This window comes from Salvia splendens, chromosome 9 (assembly GCF_004379255.2).
Source record: "Salvia splendens isolate huo1 chromosome 9, SspV2, whole genome shotgun sequence".
Lineage (NCBI taxonomy): Eukaryota > Viridiplantae > Streptophyta > Magnoliopsida > Lamiales > Lamiaceae > Salvia > Salvia splendens.
This window is the reverse complement of record NC_056040.1, coordinates 12,607,690-12,622,295: the sequence shown is the minus strand read 5'-3', so window position 1 is coordinate 12,622,295 and position 14,606 is coordinate 12,607,690. Positions and strand designations below refer to the sequence as shown.

At 35.8% G+C, this 14,606-nt stretch overlaps 1 protein-coding gene and 1 pseudogene across 1 annotated transcript; one reads left to right on the top strand and one right to left on the bottom strand.

Annotated features, from left to right (window-relative positions):
- On the bottom strand, window positions 1–3,512 carry LOC121748575 (septin and tuftelin-interacting protein 1 homolog 1-like). The gene is made up of 2 exons (XM_042143025.1): window positions 3,377–3,512; window positions 1–2,922 (listed from the first exon to the last, which is right to left on the bottom strand). Exon 2 carries the CDS (start codon window positions 2,897–2,899, stop codon window positions 359–361), a length of 2,541 nt encoding a protein of 846 aa, XP_041998959.1. The 5' UTR covers window positions 2,900–2,922; window positions 3,377–3,512; the 3' UTR covers window positions 1–358.
- Window positions 3,513–6,026: 2,514 nt separating this feature from the next.
- Window positions 6,027–8,138, top strand: LOC121749165 (annotated as a pseudogene).
- Window positions 8,139–14,606: the final 6,468 nt, after the last annotated feature.

The following is a 14,606-nucleotide window of genomic DNA, read 5'->3' as shown; positions in this document are numbered from 1 at the left end:
TTATAGAGAAGACTTAGCCATGAGGATAAGGCCTAAATAAAGACCATTTGCTAACATTCAAACATGAGCAATAATATTCTTTTTTCACAGTAGCCAACTCTTATAAGGACAGTAAAAGTAAAACCCTATGAAACTAGCCAACTAGGAACTAAAACTATCTACTAATTTCACAAGTTAAAAAGAAGTCACGGGAACAATTCATCATTGTATGTATCTTAATAATAAGGTACGTATCTGCAGAGTAAAAACTGAGGCAAAATTAGATTTCTGAATCAGGAAATAAAGTGGATATAAAATGTCACATGCAATTATGGCTATGTTTCTCACGGATGTACTTTTAAGGAGTTTCTGAAGCTCATTATCGCCTCATCTTCGAACGACTTTGCAATTCCAGCAGCTGCTCAAGTGATACGAGGGACCATCTGCCCTCGGTCTGGGTAAACACCTTTTGGTTGAGGGAGTCTATAATTATGCTTATATTACCAAATGCATATATTTGATGCCCATCTTGCAATCTACCAGGTTTGGGCTTGAACAGCAAACCATTTTGCTGAGCATGGATTTCGATAACTTCTTTCAAGCTCATCTCGTTTCCACCACTAATGCCCTCTGCTGGAATTTCATTATCCGAACTTGGCATGGTCCTATGTTGAGCTTGTGCAGCAGCTTTTTTCTGAGTTTCAAACTGCCTTTGCTCGCGCACCCTGAGATAGCTAATATTCTCTTTCAATCCAGGTGTAGCCACCTCCATGCCTTCAACCGCCTGGTTCATCATGGCCAAACCAAGATTAAGCCTATACCGGATATGCTCATTTGCCTGAAGTTCTTGAGGAAGGAGCTCTTTCCAGTTGAGATACCACTGGGTCACTTCATCAAAATTTGGTTTCGAACACAACCAATGATAAAGCACTTCTTGCCACTTATTAAAGAAAACATCCATTAACTGCAGCATGTGATGAGTAGGAATAGCAGACACCCATTTCACGACACAATTAAATTGTTCGAGACTCTGATTGGCTGGATTTATCTGGAATTCATGCATGACAGTCAATAGTTTTGGAATGATGTACCGAACCATTAAGTGCTCCCAACTGGCAGGATCAAAGACAGTCTTCCAAGGAGACAATATGGCAAAAGCTGATCCATCACTTGGGTGCCAAGCATGAAGAACACTGGCCAATCTATTGCGAATCGTGTGATAGCAATTCTCAAACTTGTGACCCAACAATGGTAACCAAGGGTGGATCCACTCATGGATGGGAATAGTTTCTCTATGCGGATCCCAAGAGTCTACAGCAGCTGATATTTTTGGCATAACAACGCTGTCGAGTATGGCCTGTAGGATAGGAGGAGGCAAAAGCTCTTCCCAAGAATCCAAATACCTAAGCATGGGCTCTGCGTCCCTTGCCTGCCAAGAGTTGGTCCCAGATATTCTTACAGCAGGAAATACGACTTCCATAAGCAGCTGCACGTATGGAGAAGCTGTACTTGAGAAATTCAAAGAATCTTTTCCTTGCAACAGTGTCTTCCACAATGATACAACCTCAGTTCCATGAGTTGGATTCTGTAGTGGGTCCCATCCCTGAAATATTCTAATAAATAGAGGCAGAGCATGCGAACACGCAATGCAAGATAAGTTGCATAATGTGTACTCATCCGGAAATCTTGTCTGTAAATCTACAAATGATTTAGCAAGTGATTCTAAAGTTAACAATCCTGAAGAGCTCTTCTCGCCCAATTGGTCCAATACAGCTATTATCTCCTCCATGTTTCCAAGCCGTTGTTTCTGGTCATCAGCCTCCTTTTGCAGCTTCTCCTTTTCCTTCTGTAAAGCAACCACAGTCTCCCTTTCGTTTCTCAGATTACCATCAAGTCTCTGAATGTCATGCTCAATTATATCAACTATCAATTTGATATTATGCTGAAGTTCTGGCATCGGGACATCATTTTCCCTGGCCATTTCTTCTGCATTCAAGTTTTCCAAATTTGTCAAAACCCGAACTTGTGGCCCTCTCATGTCAAAAACCTTCTGAACAACTTCAAAACCTTTCTCTTCCTTCTGGGCCAACAGTTCTGCAGCTGTTATATAAGCCTTCTTCTTTGAAACTTTCTTCGACCAAAGATTTTCATTATTGCGACCGTCTAGAGAATGGCTTGGACGTGGAACAGATTTTTCATCTACTTCCTGTATTGCTGGACGAACGGCTTCTTTGTAGTCATTAAAACCCATTCCCATATTCTTAGGCCGAAGCTTGGCCTCAATAGGAGCTGTGATTCCCTGCTCATTTTTACCAAGACCGCCACCCTTGTAGCCCATCTTCTCAAGCAACTTCATTCCAATACCCTTGGTATGCTTCTCAAATTCACCAACACCATTTGGGTCCAAGTCCCTTTTGCTAGCTTGAGATGATTTTTTGGCTGCCCTAGCCTTCTCCTTTTCCTTCTCTTCCCGCAACTTCGCACCTTCCCTGATAATCTTCCCAAAGGCAGTAGGCAAGAAGTCATCATCTTCTTCCTTGTCTTCATTTGCCCTTTTCGAATCAGCAGAACCAAATCCGAGGCCTAAACCAGCAGGTTTGACATCCTCCTCCTCCATTACATCATTATCCTCCTTGGAATTATGTTCAATCTCCTGACTGGGCATAACTGTGCCAGTCGAAACAAAACTGACTGGCTTAGAGTAGTCAGTCTTCTTCGACGAATCCTTCCTGCGCTTGTTCTTCGACCCAAACCCCTCGTCAGAGTCACTATCACCAGAAGCAAACACACCGTAAAGAACATCGTCTTTGGTCTGCACACGTTTCTGTCTGCGCTTGCCATAAAACTCGCCACCAATCCACTGGCCATCATCATAATCATTATCCATGCCGAACCTTTCCCTCTCCTGATACTCATCCATCTTCTAGTAAAATTTGGTAGCCTCTGGAAAAATTTACAACACCAATCAAGCAACTAACAATTAAATTAGGTATAAGCAACGATACTTAAATTAAACCCTTTTCCCTAGTTTTATTCAAAAAGTAGCTCGCACAGAGGCAGCGTTTCTAACAAACGATTAGGGGTGTCAAATTGGGTGAAAAATTACCCAATCGGGTATCCAACCATGATAAAGCTCATTTAAAAACCTAATTTCAATTCCCACAGTCTCATAATACTATGTTATATCAAACCACAATTTAAATTCCAAGTTTTCAACTCGATTAATACAGCTTGTAGTTTTGTTATACTTCTGATATAATCATAATACTACTATATCAAAACCCAATTTCAATTCCAAGTTTTCAACTCAAGCTAAAATCATCTGCTAAATATCTAAAAACTAAAACTAACAATGATATTGCTAAGAGGAATCAATAGCGAGTAAAATATGACTCACTGTGGGGTTGAGGGAGATAGGAGACTGTTGTTCGGGTCCGGTCGTTGCGTCGAACTCGACCTTAGGTGGCGGTCGGTAGGGCAGAGAGGAGTGGAGAAGAGAGAGAGAGAGAGAGAGAGAGAGAGGCGGAATCGTGGGAGAGATGTCCCCAAATAGGTGTATAATTAACTCATATTCTCTCTTTCCACGAATAGGAGTCCCGTTTTTCCATTTTAGTTCGTCCGCAAATAGAAGTCCCGGTTCACTTTTTACAATAAATGGTAATATGGTCTCACCTTCCACTAACTCATTCCACTCACATTTCATTTAAAATTAATATATACAACTGAGACATCTATTTCACTCACTTTTTTCCACGCACTTTTCTTAACATTTCTTAAAACTCGTGCCGTCCTTAAATGGGACTCCTAATGGCGGACGGAGGGAGTACTACTATTGATAAGAAATTGCATTTAATTGTTAATAATCAAAGTTACTCCCAATTAGAACAATTTATTGGGCTAGATTATTTTATGGGCTGAAGTATATTTTTAATCTGGAATAATGTAATGGGTCGGACTCGGATCCAATTTATGAGATGAAGTGTTTTGAGCTTGGTAGTCTGAGTTGTTTATTCAAGTAGGGTCCGAATTTGAGTTTGATTCATTTATGATATGATCAAAATAAATTAGATTATGCTAAGTATATTTTATTTATTATAGTATAAATTTCATTAAAATATTTATTTTTTATTCATAAGAATAATTACTATTACATCCGTCCCAAGTTAGTTGTGTTAGTTCTTTTTTTCGCATATGTTTTACAAAATTAATATTACTATTATAAAGTTAAAGTGAAGAGATAATAAAATAGAGAAGAAAGTGTGAGAGAAAAAATTAGTGGAGTATACAAATGCCTTCCATGTCTTGAGAGGCATTTCGGTCTTAAAATATGTCAAAAAAGTGGAAAAAAAGATCAAATATGTGATTAACCTCTAAATTCATAGATTTCTCGTGATATTTTTAAAGTTCAGTAACTAGAAAGGTCTAACTCTTCAAGATCAGGAATTATTCACGTAGTTCACTTTTTATTTAAAGGGGTAAAATGGTCCATAACTCACAAATCTTTATCAAAATTTGATATTTTTCACAAGCTTAAAATTTATACTCTTTGTTAAAATATAAGTGGATAAACTTTGATCCTTCAGCTTCTGATGCATTTAAAATTGTCAGGCATATAAAAACAAATTCCGATATATTTTATGACACAAAAATGATAACTAGCATATCATGATTTAGTACCAGTCTATACTACTATATGCATGCACTTTAGATAATATCCATCAAACTTGGATTTTTAAATTTGTAATCACACAATTTCGCCACCAAATAGTAGGTCACCGTAAAGAGGGGATTTGATTGTAACTAATGCCATTTACTACTGATTCTTTTATATAAGCAGAAATGCTCACTCTAAAAGAGACCTCGATAAAACAGTATCATTAAAATAGCAACAAACTTTGTACCAAAAAAATAGCAACAAACTCTTAATACTTATGAAGAATCAAGACAACATTATTAATTGAATCTGCCAAAGATATAATAAATGAACACAAATAAATCTGACCAAAAAAATAACAAAGCTAGAAAGATCCCAACTCCAATTCATGAGAGGGCTAGAGCTTAACATATTACTCCCTCCCTCCGTAATTCGTCTCGCTTTGACCGGGCACGGGTTTTAAGAAATGTAATAAAAAATGAGTTGAAAAAATTAATGAAATGTGAGTCCTACTTTTATATATTAGTTTTATAATAAAATGTGAGTAGAAATGAGTTAGTGGGTTACTACCAAAATTGATAAAAAGTGAAACATGATTAATTATATGGGACGGACCGAAATGGAAAAATGGGACAAATTATCCGGGACGGAGGGAGTAATTGAATCTGCACAAAGGAAAATATTTGAAAAATAGTTCACGACACTAAAAAAGGAGAAATTAAGATAGTCACTTTTCAATTCATTAAATTTATAAGAAGACCACTAAAAAATATCTGAAGACCAGCAATCATGAAAATAATAAAAACAACATTCACTATCAAACCTACCTTGTATTTACTCAAAAAAGAAAACTAATCTACCGTGTACCATGTCACATTAATTAAAACATTTATCTATATTTATAAAATGGCACTTTTTTTTCACATAAGCCATTGCAATTGGCATGCCGATCTCAAACAATTTGTATACTTTAATTAACATGCACTTACTATTAACTAGAGAATAAAGATGATTTAGTGATTAGATATGATGAGATTAATAAGTGATTAGAGATTACACTCAAAGGACATCTTATCCTCTAATTAAGTACTTATCATACATACAACTTTGTGCCTACCTTCTTGAGCATAGCTTTGTTGAACGACAGAAGGCACGGTGGCATTGATTCCCAAATGTTACAATCATATAAATATGTGACTTTTGATACATTTATCAGCAATTGGTGCTTAGGTAACATCATGCGGAATGAACAAACAACGCTATAAAAAACAACACTATTTACCTAGCACCAATATGTGCTCGGAAAATTCCGAGCACCTTCCGAGCACATGAGCCAAGTAGTCGGAATTTAAAAGAAATTATACACTTTCCGAGCACAGTGAACGGGCTAGGAATGACTCTTGGCAATTGCGATCAAGTTTTCAAGCACCGTAGGAATGTGCAAGGAATTTTCCGAGCACCTACTACGTGCTCGAAATCAGACAATATATTTCTAAATAAATTTATATGATGAATATGTTCCACCAGTGTTTCCGAGCACAATATAAGTGCTCGAAAAATTTCGAGAATTTTGCTAGCACAAATTGACTGTGCTCGGAAAAATTCATAGTACAATGACTGTGCTCAGAAAAATTCCTAGCACAAATTGACTTTGCTCGGAAATCTTTCTGAGCACTTGCAAGGTGCTCAGAAATATTTCCATTCCAATTATTATGTGATAATTATTTCTCATTAATTACCTTGATTAGGGCTACTAAACCAACACACTTCAGCATCGTCGCTATTCTGCTCTCCCCCCCCCCCCTCCGCCGCCGATCTATCTCCGATTCGCTGTCGATCTCTCCGCTTCGCCGCCGCTCTATCTCTGATTCGCCGCCGCTCTCTCTCCGATTCGCCGCCGCTCTCTCTCCAATTCGCTGCCGATCTCTCTCCGAGATACCTCCAATCATCGGCGCACACTTCCATTTCTCACACCTGCAGGTTAGTGAATGTCCCAGTTCTCTGTTTGGTTTATCTAGGGTTAGTGAACATGATCTGATTTTAGTTTAATTCAATCTGTTTATTATGTTTATATGCCAATTGAACATGTGTTGGATTTTCATTTTCTGATATCATTTCCTCTGATTAACCTTATGTTTTGTGTTTGTAGAAGGAATTCTTTAGTAGAAATGTTCAATCTTAATTAGTTCTCCATTATTGAATCTGTTTTGATGATTATGATGTATGTAGACTCCTTTGATGTTGGCTGCAAAGCCTGCAATGCATGGCAAGATCTCATGCGTGACCAAGCTTATTGAAGCAGGAGCTTATGTACGTCCAATCTACATATCTTATAGTAGTAGTTATATATTTATGAAAATATGGCTAATATTGAATATTTGGGGTCAGATTCTGATGTTTGATTCAGTGAACGGAAGAACCTGTTTGAACCATGCTGCATACTATGGTCACTCAGATTGTGTTGAAGTTATTCTGTCTGCAGCCCGTAGCTCTCAGGTGGCGGCTTCATGGTAGGCAACCGTCTAGATTAATTTTGTGATGTTTGATACTAGTAAACTTATTGGATTAGTCTTGAAATTGAACGCAAGTACTACTGCAGGGGATACTCTCGTTTTGTGAATGTTAGAGACCACAAAGGAGCGACACCGCTGCACTTAGCTCTGAATGTGTTCACGTACTGTTGCAAAATGAAGCTCTTGTTTGCGCTTCAACTTTTGGATACGGGTAATATATCTTTTCTCGGTCTTCCCTTTGATGATATGACTACTTTCTCTGATTTCTAGCATTTGTTGTTGCACAGCTTCCCTGGAAGTACTCTTCATTTGGCTGCACGAAGTGGTTCTCTTGATTGCATACGAGAGTTGCTCGCTTGGGGCGCTGATCGCCTTCAAAGAGACGCCTCAGGGTGCCTCCTCTTCATTCTTTGATTTTGCTAAATAGGCCATTGGAAGTTAATTAAATATGAATGAACTATAAGACTTAAGTAGAAGAATATGAAAGGGAGGTCTAACAGTGGAGTATCATTTATTGGTTGGAAGGTCTAATATGATTACTGTGATATAGGAAAATTCCATATGTAGTAGCATTAAGGAAACAGCATGGAGGGTGTGCAGCTCTGCTAAATCCATCATCCGCGGAGCCTCTGGTGTGGCCGTCGTACTTGAAATTCATGAGCGAGCTGACCAGTGAGGCAAAGGCAAACAGGGAGAAGGAAAGCGCGTCAGATTGTGCGACCGAAAGTTTATCAGAGGCAAACGAAACGGAGGTATGTGGCATATGCTTTGAGGAAGCGTGCACCATCCAAGTTCAAGAATGCGGGCACACCATGTGTGCGCATTGCACGCTTGCATTGTGTTGCCACTCAAAACCTGCAATAGGAACAAGTTAAGAACCTATTTAGTGAAAAATTTGAGTGAACAATTTAGATATAGATATAGACTAGCATTTTGAAATGACTTTGTGAAACAATTTTATTCTAGCAATCCATTGGGTATTTTAATTTGTATATTTTATTCCTACTTTTAGTTTAATGCCATTTTAATTTCATTGAATTAACAATTTAAAATGAAGCTGAAATAATAATAATAATAATAATAATAATAAAATATGAAAAAATCGAAGAACTCTGAGCACATAAGTGCTTGGAATATTACATGGCTGAAATGTCCCTTCCTAGCACAACTTGGTTGTGCTAGGATAATCGAATCGCATTATTTCCGAGCACACGCAAGTGCTAGGAAGAGCTGTCAGGTATCGTGCTTGGAAATTCCTAGCACTTCTGGTGCTCGGACATCTCATAGAGGAGTTGACCAAGTTAAGTGCTCGGAAAAATTTGAGTTTTGCTAGGATATATGCCTTTTTTTGTAGTGTAATAAATAGACAAGATGTCATGATGGAGATTGCTTTTAATAATTTCTAAGTTTGTGCTAGGCGCCAATCCCATCCAAATTGAACTTGATATAACTGATCTAGTTAATTATTATTAGTATAAATTATGAAATTCTAATTACACGAAAATGACTAAGTTCGATTTTAACTTTTAGATTAATATGATTAGGCTTAGGTTTTATGATTAAGTAAGGTTGATGGTTGCACCTTTATGACTTTATTTTGAGTCAGGAAAGCTCTGGTGACGGAGTACCATAATTTCAAGAACAAAGTTGGGTTCAACCTGTTTGAAAGGGGCTTAGAGCACCCACAACGGTGAGCACACCGTCCGTCTTTGCCGCTGGCAAGGACACGCTTGTCCTCCGCTACGCCTTGCTGCTGGCACGGACGTGCTCTATGCATAGAGCACGTCCGTGCCAGCGAGCAGGGCGACGTGGCGTGTTTCTATTGGCCGTTGGTATTTTTTTTTAAAAAAAAATAAAATTGAAAATAATACCAAAAATTAAAAAAATATATTTTCGGATTTCCAAAAATATAGCCATTTTATTACCATTTTTTTGAATTTTTTTTAAAAAAAATTAATCCCAAAACCATCTATAAATACACACATTCATCATCCATTTGGACGAAATTCGGTCACTTATGAATTTAATTATGTAATTTTTAATTTTTAGAATTTTAATTATGTAATTTTTATTTTATTTATAATTTGTAATATTATTTCAGTTTTTTTAATGAATTTTAATATTATGGAAATGTTTTTATTTAAATTGAATAATAGAATGGTGGGACCCTTGTGCTCGTCCTTGCGGAAGAGCACGACTGTGGGTGTTGTGCTCTTGGCTAAGAGCATGCAGAAAAAATAGGGTCGGGCCCACAACCGTGATCGTTGACAAGAGCACGGTTGTGGGTGCTCTTAAGCCCATACCGAATCCATTTTTAAATTTGACGTGCATGGGCAGGCACATGCGGTGGGTTCGGGGGCTTAAACCCGTACCAAAGTTCATATTTTCAATTTTTTTCCTTTATATAACTTTTTAATATACCAAATTTTATATAAATTGTTACGTAAAAGTCCGTATTAGTGGTTGAACTACCCTAAAATATATGTTTTCGAATAAAGTGTAAAAAGCTTAACTATTAGTACTAATTTTTTTTCCTGCATCCGCTCCCGACAAAAAACTACATCTACAAAAATGAATGTATATTATAGACAAATCAATGTAAGATTAAATAGGAAGTTATTTTATTTTAAGTTACAATGTACACACGTTACATAATTGGAATCTTTAATTTGTTATGAGATAGAAAATGTCTCTCTCAATTATTGTCCAATGGCAGTAAAAGGAAAGGGAAAACGAAGTAGGTTGATTTAGGAGGAGGCCGTACAAAATCAAAGATCCATGGTGCCACCTGTCAATAAAGTAGGCAGACATTTGTATGGAGAGATCGGTCATAAAAGCTGGATCATTCATGATAAAGCGCATTACCATTTGCTGATGACATCTCATCACTAAATATGGAGTAGTAATATAAAGGATGATTAAGTGAAATATAATTGATAAGATGCAAATTCAACAGGTTGAAAGTTAAACTCAGAAATTACTATTGATTTTTTAGAAATAAAAATAAAAAACAAGAAAAAAACTCCGCCGAATAGTTTGAACAGAGAGGATATGTTACTTTGTTTCGTAATTAACGGCACAAAAATATTCTAGTATATTAGTACACATTTTCATCTTAAAATTATAGTACTACTACTCTATTTTTTTCCTATTCTTGCACATACTCATCTGAAATGAGAAACTATAATTTTCCAAGATTACTAAAACATGGGTATATTAAGGAAAATATTTATTTTATTTCCGTTTAACAAAGAAACGGAATAAATATAAAAACTTTAACAATTTATATGCATAAGATATATTAAAATTTTTTAAAAAAATCGACACTTTATACTTATCAATTAAGATCTACATGTGTGCTGAAGTAATTTCCATTTATAGAATAAGTAATGACGAACTTCATTAAATAATCATACTTAATTAGCTTAAAATAGAATTTTAAAAAGGCCATCAAATTAGTTGTCATGGCCCATGGGCTTCTTCTAATGATTGATTGATTTGAGTACTATATTGTCGAATTCAACAAATTGAAACAATATTTCATCACACGTGTGCATTAACTTCGTACACACATTAATTAGATTTTGAGCTTTGGAATGTCATTATGTAGACACGTCACACAAGGAGTGATATTTTGCACAATTATTTAGTATATTATTCTTTTAGGAGCATTCGTTTTGCAAGATTGTATCCAGGATTAAATTTGTAGTGTGTTTGGTTCATAAGATTCAACCTCGCAACTCAATCCTATAGATGGATAATCGTAGGATAATTAGTCATAGCTAACCTCGTATGACTAAAATAATCTCACAACTCAATCCTAGATTGTATCTTGATATTATTTTATCTTGAAACCGAACACCACCTTACTGTATTTATTAGGGATGAAATTAGTATGGTGGGTCAACAGGTTAAACGATGCACCACTTAGTAGTTAATCATCTAGGACTTCGTAGACAAGTTTAAGTAAAAATTGAGTAAATGTGTCAATGGTTGAGACACTACTGGCTTGAAATTATACACTCATGAATCTATGTAATTGTACAAGAACCATATCGAGAACAGGAGCTATCTAGCCCGAAACGACGTCGAATTATGTTCAAAATGATGAGGACTTAGAAATTAATTACTGTTACGGTCGAAATTGGTGATGATCGTTATGGAGGCCAAACAAAGCACTACCAATTCTGGTGAGCGCAGCCTAATTAATCAAAATGCAAATTGCTAATATTTTGTGATTAAAGGCGATTATGGCCCTTTAATTTGTAACTAATAACAAGTATAAATCAAAGTCTTAATGCTTCCAGCATGTTAGGTATTTTTTGCTGGCTGCCGCCATATAAAATATCTCATGTTTCTTTTCATCTGATATTTTGCAGTGCTAATATATATACGGAATATGTATTTTAGTTCAATCAAATAAGAATTCCTATAATATTCCACTATCGAAATCGGTTCGTCCATAGCTTTTAATATTTGATACTAATATGTATGCTCGGTTGCCATGACTAATTATATACTATGAGATATCCATTTATAATTAAATTATGAAATTATTTTAATTGGATGATGTGGCTATTACTAAATACTTATTACATAATTATCCATTTAGGATTAAGTTGTGAGAAATAAAATTTATATTTAATCTTGAGATATAATCTTGCAAATGAAACAACATCCATATATATATATATATATCACTATTCCTCAATTAACCTTCTTTACAAGCGGAAAAATTTAGTAGATCCTTTGATAATCCTTTGCTCCAAAGACTGATCAAATCCATTGAATACCACTGACATTTTTCAAAAGTAAAATTTGTGAAGCTATAGTGCACCGCCATATTTATGTAATGTACCTATCACATCTCACGTGACGACATTTAATTGAATGTTGCCACTGTCAAAAATAACGGCTTAGTTTTATTTTGATTTCTAATTTAATTTTTGACATGGCATATAATGTCGGTTCATATGAAAAATAAGAAAAGAACGAAGAAGGAAAAAGTAAAAAAATTGTTGAAAATCAAAATTATAAAGAAGGTATCCCATAAATGCATTTAATATCATTTGAAGTATTTTCTAAATAACTGCTTATAGTACCTTGATGCAAAAAATTGAAGAAAGGGTAAAAATGTCTTGAAATAATGTAAAAGTTTATATTAATGTCCAAAGACTAATGACAATAATAAAATTCATTAGAACCGCAATGCGAAAGTAACAATGTGGAGGAAATAAATTGTAATTCTGATTTTTATAGTATAAAATATGATTATAAATTTATAATGAAGTGGTGCACGGGATTCATTACTAAAAATTTTTAAAATGAAATGTAAAATTTAGTGGAACAGACTAATGAGTATAAAACGAATATATAAGTTTGACCGATCGACAAACAAATTTATAAATTAAATTAAATAAAATCAAATCACATAAATTGGACCATATATATATATATATGTAGGTCGATCGATGTGATCCGGGCATGAAAAATCACGTTATTCAAATGCTAATAAAGTAATAAACTATTGGAGGTTACCGCAATCAAAATTATAGCGAAACAAATTGTGATACAACTGAAAAAGGCGATTTAAAGAAAAGGCAATTATTCAACGCTCAAGTTTACGTGGCTGTGGATCCGCCAACAATCTCTATTATTCCGTAGGGTTACAAACAATCAATCATTACCTTAGACAAGTACTCTCTCCGTTCCGGACTACTTGCACTTATTTCCTTTCTGGGCGTCCCAAGTTATTTGCACTCTTTCCATTTTTAGTAAAAATTATCACCTACAGCCGCAATTGTTGACTTTGCTATACACTCATTCCTTAATCTCCGTGCCGAAAAGGAAATGTGCGAGTAGTCCGGGACGGAGGGAGTATCTAATTACAAAGAGTATCACGCCCCCAACCCACGACCTAAAAACTTTATTTTCTTTACTTAATCACATTTTGTCGTAGGCCGTAACGACGAGTCTTGAGCTGTTGATAAACTTGATTTATCTTTGTCTTAATTAGGCCTTACATTTGAACTTGTTAAATTTCAATTAATTAATTATTTAATGAGCAATACAAAATATGGAGGGTATAAAAACTGGAGGCAATACTTCGTGCAAGTATTTTCTTTGCAGGAAACAATTTACTTTTAAATTTTCATAACTTTTGCTACAATATTTCAATTGAGGTGTGTAAGATGTTCACGTGAATCTCTCTTGAAGAGAAAGAGACACGAACCATATGTAAGGAAATTTGGAGAGACATACCTTGTCTCAGGCACGATGAAAAAGTCATTGAGAGCAGAGACTCCTGCATGACCCATGTGAAGCCCAAAGCTTAACACACGTACCGTGTCTCACTTGGCGGCCTTCTAGCAGCATATACACAGACTGTGTGCCCGTACCATACATGCTCGTACATAGTGACGATATTTTATACATTTTTACGTGATTTTAGTATCTTCAAATTAAATCCTATTTTATCTCAAACTCCTTCATAGTATTATAATAACTCATAGGGCTCGAAATACAATCATTCATCATCATTCCACAATCCACATCATATTTTACATCATTCATGGTTGTAGAAGAACCATAGGAAGCCATCCAAGCCAGAGATGTGATACGAGTCTTATACTATTAATATTTAGTTTAGATATATTAGGGATTTGCATATCTTTTTCTATATCTTTGTTTTCTTGTTCATTAAGTTAGTAGCATTATAAATAGGAGTTATTGTTATCACTTTATTCATTCAATCAATATAATATTTTCCCTAAACTTGTCTTGAGTATCTAGTATAATTATTGTTCCCTATTTGCTGCTGATCGGAGAACGTCTGTGACTCAGCAAATCCGTGAGCCTTCCTTCGAGCTTGTCGAAGGATTGATCACCCTATCCGTCCGAGAAGATAGATAGCCGGTCACGTTACGGAGGACGTCCGTAACAACTGGTGCTTTATGAATCATCGATCAACATCGCTCGACAAAGATGCAAGGTTGATCCCTCCGAGTAATGACATGCCATGCTTGGGCATTCTGGGAGGCGTGAACAAGCTTTTCGTTTTGGCATGGAATTTTGCCGACAACATTGGGTCTCCTTTGTTGACTTTTGACAAAGGTGATGAATGGAGACATTCAGCTGCTCGATATGTGTTTGATCTAGGGGGAGACGTCTAGCTAAAGCTTTTGCTTTCAACTCTCGTCCTTGGTTCGTGGTTCCCACCTTGAGGACAAGGTGGATTTTAACAGTGGGGGAGTTGATACGAGTCTTATACTATTAATATTTAGTTTAGATATATTAGGGATTTGCATATCTTTTTCTATATCTTTGTTTTCTTGTTCATTAAGTTAGTAGCATTATAAATAGGAGTTATTGTTATCACTTTATTCATTCAATCAATATAATATTTTCCCTAAACTTGTCTTGAGTATCTAGTATAATTATTGTTCCCTATTTGCTGCTGA

Coding starts and splice junctions, on each gene's coding strand:
- LOC121748575 (XM_042143025.1), bottom strand. CDS start 2,899: ATGGATGAGTATCAGGAGAGGGAAAGGTTCGGCATGGATAATGATTAT.